Source organism: Cygnus atratus, chromosome 21 (assembly GCF_013377495.2).
Source record: "Cygnus atratus isolate AKBS03 ecotype Queensland, Australia chromosome 21, CAtr_DNAZoo_HiC_assembly, whole genome shotgun sequence".
Lineage (NCBI taxonomy): Eukaryota > Metazoa > Chordata > Aves > Anseriformes > Anatidae > Cygnus > Cygnus atratus.
Window position 1 is genome coordinate 8,301,623 of NC_066382.1, and position 19,722 is coordinate 8,321,344.

Below are 19,722 nucleotides of genomic sequence, written 5' to 3' on the forward strand. Positions count from 1 at the left end.
ATAATGCTGATAACTTCTTCTGTAGCAAACATTCCTGACAGGCAGTTTGCTTTGTCATTTGTTAAGCACGATTACTTTCTTGAAACACCAGACTCCCAATGTGGTTAATTATCTAGTGGTAATACCCATTCTGAGGAGGGGCATTGCTTAATTACATAGAGTTGAATCTCCTCAAATTGCAGCTTGAACAAACAGAAGCACAAATGTTTCTTATCATGAAAATGAAGAGGGAGGGAATGATCTGAGCTGTTAATGGTAGCCCTTGCCTGTCTTGTAATGTAGTGCTAAGAGACAGGACCAGTGGAGAATATGCTCTGGTTATGGAGCTCACCTTGGTATGACGGTGGAGCTGAGAATGCATTCGTGACAACTCAGGTCTTTTTAATAAAATCAGAAACATTTTGATAGGATAAGGGGAAAAATATTTTTATTTGTACACCACTCCCTGATCCATATGGGACATATACAAGTCATGCCTAAACCTTAATGCACTAATGTGCTTAATGAGTTTCCCTTAGCTTCACCAAGATTGTCTCCACTCAGTCTTTTTCCAAGGAGTTATTCATACTAGCTCAAAATCATCCCTTGATTATTCCACAGTCTCCACTGCCTCCTTCACCACCTTGGAGAGCTTTCTCTTCCTACCTGACACTGTGTGTCTCCTTGGACCCAAGGACTGTATTTCCTTTTCACCAAGCTGTGTGTTTTTCACAACTTTCCTCCCAAATAGTGCCTTGTGAGTAACTGATCAAGGCTGAGTGGATCAAAGATTCTCACTTTAAAACCTCTTTAGATGAAACCACAATTAAGAGTTAGTAATGGCATCTCCTTGCTGCCAAGGCATCGGAAGAGATTGAAAAACATCTTGAGGTGTTGTCTTCACATACAAGACCACACATTTACCTACTCTACTTGAAAACTAAAGACTTTCTTCTTCCCTCTTCTCTTCTCTCTTTCTTCTCTCTCCTGAGACCAGGACTTGGAAGACAATTTGTTTCTCTTTAGGGTGCCAAGTATCTGTTTCTGTAGGTGTGTGCACAGGATATTCTGCATTGTCTTTTGTTTGATTTGGAGAAGTTTTGAATGAGTGATAGCTCCTGACTCAAAAGTCTGGAGTACCTGTGGCATTGCTGTGACATGGCTGACTAGTGCAACACCCTGTTTCATTTCCAGGGCTCTGCCAGCAAACCACCTTGGCTGGCTTAGTGTTCCCAGTACAAAGCTTGCTAGTGAGACATCTCAGGCTTGGTCTGCAGCATTCTTGTAGCCACCTCCTCTGAGGAGCCTCTCTGTGTGCTTCAGTCTGCAGCAGCTGAATGATACAGACTGGTGTTGATAACTTCTGTCGTGTTTATCCTCTTCATGAAGGTGATACCAAGGGTCCTGAAAGTAAGGCTACTTTAGTGACATAGCAAGAACTGGCTGCCTTGGTGTCTTCAGTTCCCCTTTAGCTCTGAAGCCCTTTGGGAAAATGCTGCCGTTGAGCTGTTCTTATTCATTCACTTGCATTCAGTCAAATGGAGCCCAGAGGATTATGGAGCCAAACTGTTGAGACGGTACCAAGAAAGCTTGGTGGAGCTCCTTGCAGACCCTCAGACATTGCTGCAGGGGATCTCTGCTGCACAGAGCCTAGCTCCTGCTGAGAGAGAGGTAAGCAGTCTCCTGTGTGCATGTGCAAGCAGACACTGAGCTTTTATCCCTGTCTGGGAGCAAGATGTCATGAGGACTTGATTCACAAGCTGTCACGGCTGGGTTTGGTGCAGTCCTCAGCAGGACTCAGTTTGAAGATTCCTTAGCATTTCATAATGGGAGCAAAGCAGGTAATGGGCTTGAAGATGAAAATCAGCAAGGAAGAATGGCTCATTTGGGGACTTGAGGAGAGATGCTCAGGTTCAGAGTGAGACAAGGAAATATCTGATGTGTTCTGGCAAATGGCTGGGCTTTGAAGCAGTCATCTCTTGAGTTGTATTGTGAGCCAGGTCTCCACCGGGGCAGGAGGTAGGGAACGCTGGGTCTGGGGAAAGCCATGGTCTTGACTGGTGTGGTGCTGGGCAGATGGACAGGGTCCCTCAGTAGCACCTGACTGCTGGCCTTTCAAAGGTGATGGAACTAATTGTGAAGCGTGAGACTGGCTCAGGTGGTTTTGTCTCGCTTGTGTCCGCGGCACTTGAGGAGCAGTCTCTGTTGGTGTCTGCAGTTTGGCAGCTGCTGCTGGCTGTGTGAGTGGCCAAGTTCCTGCTGAACATCCTCATGGAGGAGATCCAGAAAGAACCAGGCGCGGAATTTTTCTTCTAGTCAGGTAAAGGCCTTGGTCTCCTCCATGCTCTTCTTGGGCATCTCCCACTGCTGGCAAAAGGTCCTTTCTAACTCCTCTTCCTCTCACCAGCTGTAGGTTTCACAGACCCTTTCACACTCCCTTCTTTGGCATCTGGAAATACTTTTTTTCCAGCATGTCTCTGGAAGACTAATGCCTTTTGTGAAACAGTCAAATGGTTAGAGACTGGAAAAGCACTTCCACAAATGTGATTGCTTTGCTTTCAGCTTTGTGTGTTACAAGGATCATAAGGTTTTGTCGTGACCAAACCTCTTGAGAGCTTGCTGCCACCCTGTGCTAAAAACCAGCTGAAGGCCCATCAGCCTGAAAACATAGGTCGAATTGGAGGTCTGGGTGCAGCCTCTCCCTCTGTCCTCCCCAGAGCCTTGACCCGTGGCTCTGAATTTCCCCGCCAGCTGTGGGAATCTAATTGCATTTTTGTGCTTGAAAACACAACCTGTGCTTTTCCCCCCAAGTAGCTGCCAAAAACTCATGCGAGTGTAAGGAACACTCATGTTAATGGGCCTGGGGTGAATGGGAGGGAGGCTGTACATGCCATCCCTCTGGGTTGCTACACGGAGATGGGGTTCACCTGCTCATGGGCACACATCTGTGGGGTAGCTGCCTCCACATGAACTCCTCTCCTTCATCCCCTCTGTGCACAGTGCAGAGAAATCAGCACTTCTGGGGCATGATACATGTGACTCCTTGTTATGTTGTGTCCTTGGATGAGGCAAATAGTGCCTAGAGATGCCTGTTTCTCTGCAAAAAGTCAAAATGGGATGAATAGAATTAGGGGAGGGAGGAAATTCTGCATTTTGGGACAATCATGCCTGCTTTTTGAGATTGTTAGCGTCTTATTAGTAACGTGCTTTGGAAAACCTGATCTTTTCACCCAAAGTTGGACAAACACTGAGAAGTGAGGTCTACTAGATTTCTGCTGGGTTTGATGCCGGATGTCTGCGCTGCAATTAGCTCAACCAAAATTTGTCTGGAGTGTTTCTTGCCCTGCAAAGAAGGGACTCTTGCTGTTAACAGCTCACCTTTAGCTAAAAAAGCTTAGGCCTTTAGGTTCTCCTTGGGTTTTGTATTTGTAAATACCTTTATTTTTTATTTTCCTCTTCAGTGGCCACCAGTGAAAGCACAGCCATTGAGATCATCCTGCGGCACAGCAAGTTGATCTCGGAGGCCATTAGGCAGAGAGCGGACTTGGAGGGCTTGGCACCAGGGGGAAGCAGGACTCACAGAAGCAGTGAAAGAGGTATGAGGGGATGATGCAGTGTGTACCCCAGCTGCCTTTGGAGCTAGCACAATTTGGGGCTCAGAATCTGCCCTAGCATGCACTGAAATCACGGGATGTTACTTAGGCAAGGCATTCAAAGTTGGAGGCATCCTTCTGCTGAAGTGAGAGCATACTGCGTGTTTTATATAAATCTGCAGGAGGTTCTAGGTGAAATAAATTGCCAGTGAGCTCTTCAGTTGATAAAAATGTGGATATGCAGACACAGAAAAATCGCTTCTGTTCAGGATGGGTGTTGAAGTCTTAGAGAAGGCAGAACTGCCAGTGGATTGAAAAGGTTTCCCTTTGAGTACGTTGTCTGAGGGCTTTATCTAATATGATAATGAAACACTCCTAGAAAATGCACTGAGGATGCTGTGATTCTGTATCACCGTTGTACCTTGCCTGTTTGCCCTTTGACAAAATAAATGGTCTCTATTCATTAGTAAGTAGCTGAGAGCTTTCTCCATGAAGCAACCTGTGGTTGCTCATTCCTGCCCTGTTTAGCTGCTGTTGGAGATCTGGAAGTGTAAGGTGCATAATGGCATACACAGATTCTCTCTTTAGCTCTCCTTGCAGTGGCTGGCTGAAGATGATTTGGATTGGGAAGGGAGAGAAAAGCCCAGGGTAAGTTGTGTATGAAAGACAGATTTACAAGTTGAGTAAATTTGTAATTCTGTAAGGCATTGAGGAACCTCTGTTTCCATGGAGAGGTAGTTTTAAGTAAGCTAATACTAAATCAGAAAGTCTGAGAATGAATTTATTGTAACTTGGTTTAATCCTGAAATTCTTTTAGCTCATGCACATCTATCAGTGGAAGGGCGAAGACTTGTTTGGAAAGATTTTTTTCTGGTTTCTCAGAGCAGGTTCCCAGCAGAAAAGATGAAACAGAAAAAGTGAACATGCCCTCACTCCCAGACCATCCCATCCCTTGACAGCCCAAAATTTCTGCCATGTGATGTTTTCTTCTTCTTACTTCTGTAGCTACTGAGTATTTCTGCTCAGAAGGAAAGTTGAGAGGCCTCCTTGAAAGCAGCTCTGAGTACAGCACAGGAGAAGTCTGTCCTGGCCATCAAGATCTGTCAGCTGCTGTGCAATGTCCATGAGTCTTTCCCAGACCTGCAGCCAGTGATGCAGGAGCTAGGGCATGTGGGTAAGAAATGCACAGGCTTTCGTCCTTCTGTGGTCGTTTACAAACAGTACTGGGAGTTTTTGGGCAGTTTGAGTTGTAGAGGACCTTAGTATCCTGGTGGTCTGAGATTGTTTCACAGAACTGCTCTCTAATGTTGGGGTTGTACTTGCAGGAGAATTCCCAGGGGTGATCTCTCTATAAATGCCTTGGAGTGCAAATTTCTCCAGCTGCTAAAGTGCATCAGACAAATGTGTCTGCTTCTGAGAGCTGTGGAGACTAACTGACCCCATACTGGTATTCTTTAAGTGTGCTTGCAATTCTCCATGCTAGCCTTTGCTCTGGAGACATTTAAGCAACTCATTTAAATTGTATCTATGTTAGACTATTTCTCAGAATTTTTATCCATACCTGTGGGATTTCTTTGATTCTTCTTGTTGCATACTGTTGGATCTGTATGAATTTGGACTTGCATTATAATCTGTTGACTTTGTATATGTGTGGATACTTCACAGGCTGATTGTGAAAAGCTCACATCTGAGTGTACTTATCTTGTGAAAGGATGACAGTGATGGTGCAGTTCATAGCCCCAGACTATTTTCTGAGTTAATTGTCTCACCGTGCCTTAATTTGTTTTTGCTATATATACACTTTGCGAAGCAAATGATCCCCTAGGAGAGTCCCACAGCAGTAGGGAAATGTTACATACTGTACCAGTTTGGCAAAGGTAATTTCCTGAACTCCAGACACAAATGTATTGGAATAACCATGTGTGAGACCCTGCCCTGAGCTGTGGGATGCTTTCCGGCTGAGCTGAATTGTGTCTCTGCATCCGTCATTTGAAGGAAGGATGCTTAACAGGATTTGGAGCTTAAATGGAAAAGATAAGAGAACTAGAAAAGTAACTGCAGGTTTGCATTCTCTTGAATGCAGATGTGACTTGCTTATTCTGTTTTCTCACACATTTTTATGGCATCATGTTTCCCAGTTCATCCAGGTACATATTTTTGGGGCTGCATAGTCTGATGGATGTACATGGTGTGTTTTTTATCCAAGCACAGACACCAGTTCAGCTCAGTCCATCCCTATTTACTTGTGGTGTTAGAGCTGCATAGCTTACGGTGCAGTCTGAGAACACTCACAGACCGCTTGCTAGTTAGAGTAAATGTCTTTTATTAAAGTCTTGTCTTTTTTTTTTTTTTTAGGGGTAGGAAGTGTAATTGGTTGGTTTGAAAATTTAAGTCAGAGCCATGATTGGTCTTTATGAATGAACATAAGCCTCCTGGCTTTGACACTTGCCATTGTTTCATGTTTGTCACTAACAAACAAAGGAAATATTCCCTCTGTGCCAGGAAAGGGTAGAGAGAGAGTAGCCATTCATTAGCTTGCCTCATTCTTGAGCAATAGGGAAAGGTTATTAGGGTGGTAGATGGGATTGGGTGGCTCGGAGCAGTGCATGCATACAAGAAATCAAGGACTGGGCTTACTGCTCCAGCCATAGGGCTCAGAAGGTCGCATGCTCTGCTCCTCTTCCTCAACTTCCTCCTCCGTATTGACTTCATTAGCCTTAATGGTCTCCCAAGAGACGTCCTATACTGTAGATCCATTATTCATGCTCAGTTCAGATTTAGGTTCCCTCTTCCAATGCCAGAAGAGCTGCTGCCAATCCAGTTGGCTTTCTTGCCTGGTCATGGCTCTGATGAAAATTTCCAGAGTAAAGTTGATTCCTTCTTACCTGCCATTCCTTCTCTGTTCCCCGCTGAAGCTCTGGTCACCTGCTTCACTTCTCTTGACCCTATCTAACCATGAGATCATAAAATCATAGAAAGGCTTGGGTTGGAAGGGACCTTAAAGATCATCCAGTTCCAAACCCCCTGTCATGGGCAGGGATGTCACCCCTAGATCAGGTTGCCCAGGGCCTTGTCCAACCTGGTCTTGAACAACTCCAGGGATGGGGCATCCACAGCCTCTCTGGGAAACCTGTGCAGTGCCTCGCCACTTTCTGAGTGAAGAATTTCTTCCTAACATTCTAGAGGATGTAAGCCAAGAAAAATTGCACATGTCTTTGAACATGCAGACCACCTTAGCTGTTTGATGTCTTGCAGAGGGGAGTCAGCTGAATCACTCCCGCAAATGCCTACTTCTCTGGCCCTGACATTAAAGAGAGCAGACTGCTGTTACTAAGTGTCTTTGCAGGGCTTCAAGCCAAGGAGAGGTTGAGACAAAATCAAGCAAGAAGCAACATGAAAAATAAGAGCCCTGGAAAAATGCTATTTATTTGGCAAAAACGTTTCTGTATGAATCAATCAGAGAAGAGTTGCCAGTCACCAGTCTTTCTTTGACATTCTATGGATCTTTACAATGAACTTCCTTATCTTAGTTTTTACACTAGTCTCCTTAACTCTGGTATCACAGCTTACCAGCCCTGAATGTTGCAGATTGCAGTTACGGATCAATAGCCATGTGGCTTGTAGCATGAAATATGAATGACAACTGAGAGCCTCATGTTTGAGAGATGTGAGCTTCCACTAAAAATGGGGGAAATCTCACATTTCTGAAGAACATATGTGCCCCATGGAGACACATGCAGTTTGCATTTCCATTTGAAAGCTATGGGTTTTCTTACATCTCTATCACAGAGAGAAAGAAAAGATATTTCTGATACCTAATGTAGGTGAGCTGAACCACTTGACAAGCACCAGGACTTCCTGTGGAGGAAGATTCATCCTTTGATGCCGCACTCAGCATCATCAAAGTAATAGGTTGGCTCCTCTGATGGAGGTACAATACGAAGTCTATTGGTTTTTTCCTCAGGTCTGTTCTGTAGCTGGGTTGCTTTTACTATTGGCAGCTGGTGCTTAAAAGGACAAAGTTTGTCTGTTCCAGCCAACTCCACAATCTCTTCACTAGATAGCTGCTTTCCAGGTCTCTGTAGAGTCACTTCTTGGGAGATTTTGTTTGTAAAAATATGCATAATTTTCAAATCTCAGATGTGTCAAGAACTCCAGACAAAAGGGTTTTTGTCTGCATAATGCTGTGTTTAAAAAAGACAGTTGGCATTTAACTTAGGCCTGAGTCAACCATTGCAATTGTTAAATTGGAGGGTCTGCAAGTCAAATTCCTGCTCTCCTGTATAAGTTTTGTCCATGGCTTCATGCATGTCAGCAAACATTTGAATGACCTTCATGTGCTCCCTGGCACATGCAAAATGTAGGCGGGTTTTTCTTCTAGCTTAAGCTAAGAAGTGGGAGACAGAATGGTCATACATCAAGAGGGTCTTTGCTTCTGGAGTCATGTACTCCAGTCAGCCACCAGAATGACAAACTCAGCAGACCACTTATGAAAGAGAAAGAGAATTCACTGTGAAATACGCCATAATTAACAGCAGGATTTTTCTTCCAGTGCTGAATGTCTTTGCCACCAGAGAGCACAAAGAGAAAAGTGTCAGAGTCCCAGAGGACTGCACAGTCAGCAGTTCCTGTCTCAGGCATTGCTGATGTACACAGACCCTCCAGATCTGTGAGCTCCCCAAAGGGTCTGCCAGGGGCATGGCCAAGGCAGTTTTGGTTCTGGCACGCTACATTCCTGTAAGGTCACGCACCCTAAAAGGTAAGAGGGTGTCTTGAAGATTGGTGTGACCCTGAAGTCACTTGTCATGAGGTGCTTCATACAGCTTTACCATGCTGACATCCCTTGTAATCCTGAACAATGCATCACAGGCATAAGAGGAGGGCCAGGCCAGGGGCTGGCTTGTAGCCCACTGGAGTCTGTGGCAAAACTCTTGTTTGCCTCAGTCTGACACAGGTTACACTCCTGCTGCCGTAGCACTTCTAGACATATCCAGTTCTGGTTTCCTTAAAACTCATATCTTCATGTACATTCATCTCTTTTCAACGCTCAACATTTCTGGGAGGTTTAAAGATTCTTATTTGCTTAGATCAGAAAAACTGACAGTGTTGGTCACAGGAATGTTGGAAGAGACATTGGAGGTGAAGGGTGCGTAGTGCTGTTTTGACAGAGGGCAAACTGGAAAACAATCTTACAGTCTGTTTTTCTCCCTTGATATATTCAGGGGTTAGTGGGTCACTGCTTGACGTCTTCAGATTTCTGAATCAGTGTGCATTGGAATTATGTCAGCTGGTTTCTAGTTGGTTGGAAATTTGGGGTGATATCACCGTGCGGGGAGAAAACTCTTCTGAGCTCTTCCCATAGTGAGGAAGGCAGAAATGAAGTTTTCCAAATACAGGGTGAATTTCCTGTGCATTGGCAAAAGAAGTCTGCAGTGGTTTCCGTGGCCACACAATCGCATGGTGCTCATTATAACAAAGAAGCCAAATATATCTGTTTGTATTTTGATTTCTTCCATATGTGTATTCCTTGTGGGTCTTTTCTGTAGACTGAGATCCTAGGTGAGTTTTTTCCAGCTTTTGCTTTCTGAGATGATGGTGTTACAGGGACTCAGAAAAGCATTAGAGTGTGTAAGAAGTGAATGTAATGAGTGATTTAAAATACCTCAGGGCCCTAACCAGAAGATTCAAAAAGGTTGTAGCAAGACTGTGTTCTCTTTCAAAGAGTTTGTGTTTGGGAAGTGTTCCTGAGGTTTCTTGTAATTAATGGCTGTATATCCACTCTCAGTGGCAGAGTTAGTGAGGCAGTATCATCAGACACTCAGATCTTCAAACATTTAATCACGGCCATAACTTCACGTGTTTGAGCAAGAGGCAGACTCTTAGAAGCAACAATTGTTCCCGTTCTCACCAGGTGAGGAGCAAGCTCTTTTGGAAAATCTGGATGTTGCTCTTGTCACCTAATCCCGCCCCTGGTATGTGTGGGTGGAAAAGTTAAGGGACTGCTCCTTCGTGCCTTGTACCATGCATTGCCACGACTGCTTTTGGGCAGAGCCATGTGCCACCATTGTGGTGTCTCAGTGTGTCCACTGATTCATGCCCATTCCTACTGCGTAGGGGTGACTCCCTGCATGGGAGAATTCAGGAGATGGGGAACCAGGGGGCTGGTGTTCAGTCCTGCTGGTCACCACTGAAACAGGAGTTTTGTACACAGGGCTCTTGACAGAAGGAAGTGGAGGGGAACCTGGGATCAGGAAGTGGAAGGTGAACAGTGAGTCCCAAGTTGAAGCTCTGGACAAAGAAGAGGACAGGGCAGGAGGTGCTGGGACCAAGGAACCAAAGGAACCACGAGAGAAAGCTTCTTCCAAGAAGAGTTTTATCTGCAAAGCTTGTGACAAGAGCTTCCACTTCTACTGCCGCCTAAAGGTGCACATGAAACGTTGTCGGGTGGCCAGAGGAAAGCAAATCCAGTGTAAGGAGTGCACTGAAGTCAAATCCACAAAGAAGGAGCTGGAGAAACATCAGCTGGAGGTCCATGGAGCAGTGGGGGTAGCCAAGAAGAAGACGAGGCGGCTCCCTGTGGCATGTGACATCTGTGGCCGAGAGTTTGCTCATGCCTCAGGTAGGGTTGGTGATAACAGGGTGGGAAAAGGGGGGGGGGTTTATTCTGGGGCCCTGTGCGCACACTGTGAAGAAGCCTGAACAATATAATAAAGTGATAGTCTGAAGTCTCCTCCACGCTGCAGCTCTGCGAGTGCCACGTGTGGGAAATGCAGCTCTGCTTGTTTCTCCTTTCCACTGAGCACAACTACTTTCTGATTAGTTCTTCCCTAATTGGTTTTCCACTTGGCTCATCAAGGAAAAGTGGGGCTACTGGCAAATTTAAAAGCCTCCAAAAATAACTGAGCTGTTCCAATTCTGCAGCTGGCACAGCAGGACCAATAAGAGGAGTTAAGTCTCTTTGCCCTCATTGTGGCCAGCTTGTGGTGCCCAGGTGGGCTGGGATGAAGCTGCGGGAGGTGCCTGGCTGTCAGAAGCTGTCACTGGGTTCCTGTGCTGGGCACCAGTGCTGCCCTGCTGTCCTGCCCATGTCCCCAGGGATGCAGTACCACAAGCTGACGGAGCATTTTGACGAGAAGCCCTTCTCCTGTGAGGAGTGCGGGGCCACGTTTGCGGCCAACTCCACGCTGAAGAACCACCTGCGGCTGCACACAGGGGACCGGCCCTTCATGTGCAAGCACTGCCTGATGACCTTTATGCAGGCCTCGGCCCTAGCCTACCATAACAAGAAGAAGCACTCTGAGGGTGAGCCTTCCCCACAGGAGCCCGTCCCCAGGGGCATGAGGCTCAGCATGCTCCATCCACCCCTTTCTGCCCTGCTTCTCCATCTGTCTTCTAGCTGCTGGCCTCTTTCTCCATCTTTTGGGAGAGCCCTGGGCCGCAGGCCGTTCTCCTAGCTCCTTCACCTGCATGTTTTTGGCTGGTGTCCCTGCTCATTCCCAGCTCTGCTACTGCTCCATCCCCCTCTTCCAGGTTCTCCTACTAGCCACCCAGTCAGAAGCTTGCCCTCTGTTAAGGGGATTTCCCTCTTTCTCTGCTTTCCGTGTTTTACTACTGCTCTGTCCCTTCAGATCTAAACAGCTGACGTGGCTGCCTCTGTCTGGTTCACCTGCTCTTTCCCATTTGTCCCTCTGACTGAATTTCACATAGTGTTTCATGTCAGTGCTTCTCCTGCCCTGGCACTCGGCCCCTTCCACAGACAGGGCTCAGACATGCCTCTTTCAGCTCACGGGTGCAGTGGATGCATCACTGTAATAAATATGCCCAGGCATTACGGTGTTGCATGGATGTGATGCAGTTGGGCAACTCATTTTGAACATGAGACATGCCAGTGTGTAATACCTCCAGATGCTTGAGTTCTCTAGTAATTTAATACTCCCTGTGCAGGTGTGGTTTTCTCCAGGGCTGCTAGGACCTTTTTGACCTGATATTGAGTTGATCTGGCTACCCCAGGAAAGCCTGTGCAGTCTACAGTCTTTTTCCTCTCCCCTGAAATTAGGCATTGTCCTGGCAGAGGTCCTGTCCCCCATTAGGCACAGATTTTCACCTTGGGTGTCCCTGCAGGAAAGATGTACGCGTGCCAGTACTGTGACGCTGTGTTCGCCCAGTCCATCGAGCTCTCACGCCACGTCCGGACCCACACGGGGGACAAGCCGTATGTCTGCTGGGAGTGTGGGAAAGGCTTTCGCCAAGCCAATGGGCTCTCCATCCACCTCCGGACCTTTCACAGTGAGTGTGACTGGCCATCTCCCTGGCTTGGGCAGCCCAACCTGTGAGGCACAGCTTCTGCGGGGTCTTGGCAGACCTGTCCCTGCCACTTATGTGGGTGTTATTAGTGTCCACAGGCTGGCTGGGTGTCTCTTGGTGGGATTTCCTTCCAAGAAAAGCAAGACCATTTAGTGGTTTGATGCTGTAGGTAGGATTATTCCAAAGGAAATGTTGGGGTGGCTTCCAACAGACCACAGGCCAACATGAATCCACCATGGGAACCTGTGAGTGGCAGTAGCGACGTTGTCCTGGTTTCAGGTAGGACAGAGTTAATTTTCCTCCTAGTAGCTGGCAGGGTGCTATGTTTTGGATTAGAATGAGAAGAGCGCTGATAACATGCTGATGTTTTAATTGTTGTGGAGCAGTGCTTGCACCAAGCCAAGGACTTTTCAGCTTCTCGCTCTGTCCTGCTGGCGGGCAGGCTAGGGATGCAGCGGGAGCTGGGAGGGGACAGACCCAGGACAGCTGACCCAAACTGGCCAAAGGGATATTCCATACCATCTGACGTCATGCTGAACAATATATACGGGTGGCTAGCCGGGGTGGGGGGGGAGTTATTCTTTTCCCTGTCTTAATAAACTGTCTTTATCTCAACTCACAGACTTCACTTTCCCGTTTCTCTCCCCCATCCCGGAGAGGGAGGGGGGAGGGTGAGCGAACCGGCTGTGTGGTGTTTGACTGCCAGCCGGGCTAAACCACAACAACGTGTAGTCTGAAACCTAGGTATTATTTTTCACTTAAGAAGTAACAAGCACTACTTTTCCTTCTCTTTCCTCCCTCTGTGAATTCTCCTCTCAATTTCTGTTTTCCTTGCTTTGTCTCCGGTGTTTTTGTTGTATCCCTGGGCACCAGACATAGAAGATCCCTATGACTGCAAAAAGTGCCGGATGAGCTTTGCTACCCTGCAGGAGCACCGCAAACATGTCCACAAAGTCCACTCCCAGGAGTACCATCCTTGCCCCACCTGTGCTAAAGTGTTCAGTGCCCCATCCCTTCTGGAGCGCCACATGGTGACCCATGTCGGAGGAAAGCCCTTTAGCTGTGAGATCTGTAATAAAGCCTACCAGGTGAGCTGGTACAGCAAGGGTTTGGTCTCACGTGCAGGAAATTGTTGTTGTCTGCTATGGTGCCAGGACATCTCCCCTGGGCACATGCACTGAGCGCAGCAGGGCAGTAGTCTGTGGTCAATAGAGGGATAAATTGCACAGAGGAGACAGATACCATAGGGAAAAAGCAGATCCGTGGAGGCAGATAGGCCATGACTGAGGAGGGCTGTGTACCTGTCTGTCCAGACCCTTATGAATCCTTTTCACCTCAATTTCTAGCAGCCAAGAACTACAGGAATAAAAATATTCATGTGCCAAGTGGCATACCTCAGTGGGAGTGTGTGTGGGAGCAAATTGCTACAAGGGACCAGAAATTTAAGTCAAAAGGGGACATGCAGTGAGTGAAATGAGGATAAGATATTCAGCAGTATTCAGCTCTTCAGGGATAATGAAGAAGCAGAAATGTGGTGTTAGCTGCTGTCCAATGGGAGGATGCGCAGGTCTGGCTGGTGTCTTGCAATTGTTGAGCACCATCCCATTCTTGCTGCTGCTTTCTGTGCACAGCTTCTTGCTGTCACAATACCCCTGGAGCAGCTTTGGATTGTAACCATGATTTGATCCTTATCATTGCAGCAGTTGTCAGGTTTATGGTATCACAACCGGACCCACCACCCTGATGTCTTTGCAGCTCAGAATCACCGATCCTCTAAGTTCTCCTCACTGCAGCTCAGCTCCTGTGACAAAACCTTCGCCAGCACTGCTGCTCACGGAAAGCACGTCAAAGCAGAGCACACTGGTAACAGTCTGTTAGCCAGCAAAAACATGTGGTGACTTCTGGGAGACTTTTACAGGATAAGTTTGTGCATTCCATTTACTTGCAAAGTACAGTAAATTCTTTATATCCCATATCAGGGGGCTAGTCTCATCTCAGCCTCTTGCAGTTCACTTGATGTTGGCCTCTCCTTTTCCAGCATTATCTCCGAAGATTCCCCCTGTGTCTATATGTGGATGTGGTGTTGCTAAACTATTAACAAAACTCTTCTCCAGAAGCACTCTTTCTTGTAGAAGACATTGGGTGCACACTTTTCTCTTCATGGTCTTGTTTGCAGATGTGAAGCTCCATGAGTGTGAGATATGCAAGGAACTCTTCCCTACGCTGGCTCTCCTGCAGGTCCACGTGAAGTGCAGGCACTCAGTTGTGTTACTTTTGCTGTTATTCACATTATCTTGTGGCCCAGGAGTGTCCAACAGTGCTTTGTACTGTACAGAGCAGTGACTGCTCCTATCAGTGAGTGATGTATAAGCCACGAGCAGTGGAGTGAAGATGGACATGGTAAGGATGTCAGACTCTGAGTGTGAAGAAACAGAAGATATGGATGCACTGGAAAAGCACTGGTTTTGGTGAGGTTGGCACACTTTTTTTAAGTTTCTGAAAGTGCTGTAGTCAAGGGGGGGGAATCTGGGTTTGCATGTTACAGCAGAGAAGAGAGCTAAGTGCAGGTGAAGAGACATCAGCACAGAGGAACAAGGAACTGAACCCTGAGCACCGGAGTATGTGGAGGATAGAACTAGAAGGAGACTGGAAAAAAGGGAGGCTTGCACCAGAAAGAACAGAGAAGGACTTGCCTGGACTTGGGGAGACCACATAAAGGGCCTTTTGGCAAGTGGAAAAGTGAAGTGAGGCAGCAAAGGCAGAGTGAACCGACAAACAGTGCTATGAAAGGTGGGTCCTCAGACCTGTGCGTGGTATAGCAGGGGAAGAGAAAGAAATTGAGAGAGATTGGAGAGGGCAGCCAACAGCAACCTGGACAGCAAGGAAGGAGAAGACCTATTCAGAGCTACATAGCTCTATCAAAGAGAAGAGAACCCCTGGGGCAGGTAATGAGTTGGTAATGGTTGAAACAGGAAAGTTGCAAGCCTCATCAACAAGGGGCCACAACCTGTCTAGGGTGTTAGACAATGGGGTATTAGGGAGAAGGGATACTGGTACACACCATGCAGTGAGTCCCTGCTAGGTTTCAGTCATGCACATCCTGGCCATTTGCAGCTCCCTGTGCTCTTGGGCTGACCCTGACCATTGCACCCCAAGCTCAGAGCCCCCAGGGTTCGCTACTTGTACTGCTCAGCTGCCTCCTGCTTCCCAGGGGCCCTGCAGCACCGTGTCACCAGTGAGCACTTCAAGCAGACAGAGAGCACCTTTGCCTGTGGACTCTGTGGGGAGCTCTTCACCTCCCAGGGCGAGCTGGAGGGGCACTACAGCGTTGAGCATCCCAAGGTGGTCTTCACAGAGGCCCAAGTCACCACAGCCCAGATTGTGCAGGTAAGGACTGCTCTGTGCTGCAGCCCCCTGGATTCATCCATACACTCCTTCCAACCCTCTTGTTCTTCCCCAAATCCACTTTGTGGTTCCTGTCACCACTTTTGCTCCCTGACTGCACCTTTTTAGAAGGAACCAGTACATAAGCCCCTAAGCCCAGAGTGCTTTAGGGTTTGAGTGCTCTGTGCTGAAGGCAAGGAGCTTGATGCAGATGCTGCAGCACTTGCAGTCTGTGTGGGGAAGGGCAAAGACTCCAGCCTAGCTGGATGCCAGTCATCAGTGTCCCTTCCTTTACCTCCGTGCCTCCTTCTTCACAGGCTGCAACTCACATTTGTAAACTGTGTTTTGGGAGCCGAGGGAGAGGGACTGACAGTGTGCGCAGAGGCGCCTGGTTACTCAGAGGCTATTAAAAGCTAGATGACATACCCCATGAGATGATAGCTGTTTTCTTGGAGGCCAAATGCTAGGCCTGAACCCAGACTTTCTCTTAAGACCTCAGCCATCAGTGGAGAATAGCTCCTTGGATGAGGGAGCGTAGTGTGTAAGATCCCCTGAGCTGGCATTCCTCTAGTGTGTAATCATAGTGTGTTTATTGTCTATGACTGCTTATGGAGCTAAATTATAGCAATTTTGTGGAGAGAGATATTTAAATTGTTCTTCTGTTTTCTCTTTTGCATCATTAGTGTGTGTGGCTTAGAGTTTACCATTAGTCTCACGCCTATTGTAATTGCAGTCATCTGGTGTGAAGCTAAATGTTATTGTCGGAACAAGGCCAGGAAAGAAGGAAAGATGTGTGTAGCAAAGCGATTGCAAAGAAAGTGATGCTTTAAGTGTCTCACTCCATTTTTGTCTTCTACACAGGTGATTCAGACGTCAGAGGAAGGAGCAGCAGAACACATCATCTCTTTTGATGAAGCCCAGGTTGCTGGCTCTCAAGTCTTTGTGACATTGCCCGAATCCCAAGTGAGCCAAGCTGGCTTGGAGCTGGTGCCAGTGACTATGGAGGACTTGTTTGATGACAAAGTCACTCTGATTTGTGAAGAAACCAAAGGAGAGTGAGCAGTGGGTGCCCATGTGTGGCACCTGGTATACACTGGACTAGTTCAGGAGCCATACCTAGTAATGGTGCTCTAGCTGGGAAATTCATGGTTTCTGTGGAAAAGCAAGTCTGGATGGCATGTAGCAAGCACAGCGTGGCCAAGGACAGGAGAGGTTTGTAGACTTTCGTAAGGACCTAGGAAGTCTCACTGTCCCTGCAGTCAGCAGCTGCCGGCTTGGGTGAGTGGGACCAGCCATTCCTCCCAGCTCATGAGAAATAAAGCAGCAGGAAGGAAGATGGGAAATGGGTTTTCTTCATGTGTGGTCCTCCACTGCCCTGAGCAGGGTGGAAAGGAGGAGAGTAGCGCAGCCTAGAATGAAGTTGAGATAGGGTGGGCTTGTGAAACCAGAGAAAAAGCTGTCCTGAGAATTTAGGGTAGAAGAAAGGGAGTTTATGGCTGAATCAGTGATATTCTTGCAGATGCCAGTTACTCTGCAGGGTGAGGAAGGGCTGCTTTGTTTTGTCTGTTTCTCTTCCCTTTACTATCTTGCTGCCACTGAGCCAGCTGGAAAAGTCCCCTAGTGCAGAGATGCTGTTTGGGCTCTTCTACTTGAGTAGAGTCTTCTTTGGGAATTGGGTTAAATGGCTCTGCAGCCATTTAGGTAATACCTGGCGCAGTGCAGTGAGTCTAATCTCATCCACACTTCGGAGGTGACTGTGCATTACAAAGAAGGGTCAGAGCACGGGCTGGGCAACCACATCCTCCTTCTGAGCAGACAACAGCCCTGAGACCTTCCACCCTTTCTCTAATTCAGGGAGGAGATGACAAAGCTGCCACATCCAAGGAAGGAGAAGGAGCTGTGCCTGTAAGCCAGGGCCCCTTGTTTCTTGGTTGTTTAATACAGTTACCAAGGGATTGTCGTTAATGAAGGTATTTCTGTCTGAGTGACTGCCGATAGCTGTTCCCCGTGGCACACAGGACATTGCTTTGTAAAATGCATTCAGATACCTGAAGTAAAGCTTGCCTCTTTGGTGCCAGGATGATGCAACAAATTCGTTGCAGCACACTGGTCCCTTTAAGAATAAATTTCATAAAGCCTTTTTATCTGCAGTTTCCTAAAATATAATCTGATAATTAATGGTTTGCTGAATCCATTATGAAATGCAATTAGATAGATGCAGGGTTCCTGTGGCTCAGAGGGGACTGATGGCATTAGGGAAAGGAATATAAATGCTAAAAGGTTGAACTCTGCCACTGCAATATTTACATACTTAGTGGTGATCCCTGCCCCCTCTTGCACCCCGAGACCCTGCAGTGAGCAATGTCTGGTTTATCACGCAGCTCAGAGCCCCAGGGGTGCAGGAGATGATCAGATTGGAGTTTTCTAGCAGCATCTTCTGCTGGCTGCTCACAGCCACCAGGCAGAGTGGGACAAGCAGGAGCTTTTGTGCCAGCAAGATAGTTTGTTGCGGGGAAGGCTGTGTGCCAGGTGGAAGGTGGGTGGGATGTCTGAGATACCCAGCCCCATTGGGGGTTGGACCCAATGATCTCTTGAAGTCCCTTCCACCCCTACAAGTCTGTGATCTGGAAGGATCCCTTGGCAATTAAAAATAGGTGGACAGTTCCCTGGACCCAATTTGTGCTGCTTTCTCTTTTTCCAGTCCAGAGTCCAGGAGAGAATTTGGAGTGGGGCTCCATCAGCTGATACTTAATGCAGTAATAATATTACATTCATTTAGCCCATTGCACATCAAACCTTACATTGTTTGTTTTGTCCCTGAGCATTCAGCAGCTGCTGTTACTGAGCTGTCCAGTGACAGGTAGGGCTTCTTCCAGCATGGTTACAGAGCATAGCGAGTTTGGTAATACACAGGAGTAGGTCAGATGATACCTGTAGCATGCATGAACTTCCATTTATCAACACCACGTTTCCCTTGCAGTGAAACTGGTTTCTGTTAGCAGTGAAATCCCTCTGCAGCTCCTCACAGCCTCTCTCATCAACTAACCCAGATAATCCTCTATCTGCCACATCTCAGAAGACCTATTAAACACACAAGTTCTGGGGTCCTTGTGCATAACCAGAGTGGGTCGTAGGATTTCATATCCCCCAGTGCAGGATGCTGTCAAGGTTTTATTGAAAGTCCAAATAAATAAACCATTCTTACTCATCCATTTCTCCTCAGGGGTAGGAGAGAGTTTTTCCTTTTTAGCAGCGAACAGCATTGCTATGCAGCTGATGGCACTTGGGACTGGGTGGTGGGTTGTAGGATGCGAAGAGCTTTGTGTTATTGGCTTGGGTCTGCTTCAGTAGTACAGGAGGGTGAGGACAGGTAGGACTCGTTTTTGGGCTTCACAGTGACTTCCTTACAGGCTGAGGAAACCAAACTGTTAGCCCTGCTGTGTGTCCAGACTCTTTTGCCTGTATCCCTTGTGGGATAACACAACTCCAGCACTGGGTCCCTTTTTATTGCTTTCTATCCTGCCCCTTCCAGCTGCTGGCCCTTCTCTGGAGCTGGTCTGGAGCCTAATAAAAGGCAAGCCTCAGTGACACTGCTGAGGGCATCCTCTATCAACACTTGCAGATGCTGGACATCCCATGTTGGGGGGAACACTGTATTCTGAAGAAACCTAGAGTTGTGGCTGTCCCATATCTTGGGGTACCCCACATCACAGGACACCCAATCTGTGGGACTCTCCCTGTGATGTGACATTCCTGTCATATCTACCCTGTCTCCGGACACCCTTTAAAGTGATATTGCAGGATGCCACATCCTGGACAGAAGGGCAGCTGCACAGTGAGAAGCTCGATTGGCAGCCCCACGCATTTCAAATGGTGAAACAAGTCCCACGTGAGCCTGCTTCCCCCTTCAGTGTGTATTTTCACATCACAGCCACATCCTCCTCTCTGCAATATGGCCAAGGTTCTCACTCACTTCCACTCACTCACTACATCTTCTCCATGTTTAGTCCTCTGTAAGATTAGGTACCATAGATCGAGTTGTGTGCTCGGGATAACTCCTCTGACGCTAATGGGCTTATTATGGTCCCTCAATTCAGAGCTAAGCTCAGCAAACCTGGTCTGAGTTCCCATAGCAGCGGAAAAATCTCTCCTCAGGAATATAATTCACTCCGTCTCCTGCAATGCATTTTGCAGGGAGATAAACCCCACCCCTCTGTGAGCCTGGCCCAGCTCTGCAACACCCACGCTTGGAGCCAAGCTGTGGGTCCAGCCTGCGGTGGCGAGGAGCTTCAGCTGGTCTTTGTCAGCCTGTTGTGGTGAAAATCCATCAGTGCCACCCTGGGCATTGGAAAAGACCAACTCACCTTGCACCATTAGAGAAATTAAACAATGTACATGATCTTTCAAATTGCATCTCTAGCTGTTGAGCTGCAGCTCTGGAAATGTCACTGGATTTTATCAT

At 47.4% G+C, this 19,722-nt stretch overlaps 1 protein-coding gene across 1 annotated transcript in view; it reads left to right on the forward strand.

Moving 5' to 3' along the window:
- The window catches only part of ZBTB40 (zinc finger and BTB domain containing 40), a 31,388-nt gene extending 14,854 nt beyond the window's left edge, over nt 1–16,534 (forward strand). The window contains 14 exon segments of the mRNA XM_050714876.1: nt 1,514–1,650; nt 2,101–2,299; nt 3,441–3,541; nt 3,543–3,575; nt 4,578–4,746; nt 9,784–10,191; nt 10,668–10,874; nt 11,694–11,858; nt 12,750–12,964; nt 13,577–13,739; nt 14,053–14,138; nt 14,892; nt 15,088–15,263; nt 16,122–16,534. Of these exon segments, the coding sequence (XP_050570833.1) occupies nt 1,514–1,650; nt 2,101–2,299; nt 3,441–3,541; nt 3,543–3,575; nt 4,578–4,746; nt 9,784–10,191; nt 10,668–10,874; nt 11,694–11,858; nt 12,750–12,964; nt 13,577–13,739; nt 14,053–14,138; nt 14,892; nt 15,088–15,263; nt 16,122–16,319 (2,258 nt within the window). The 3' untranslated portion in view covers nt 16,320–16,534.
- The last annotated feature ends 3,188 nt before the right edge of the window (nt 16,535–19,722 follow it).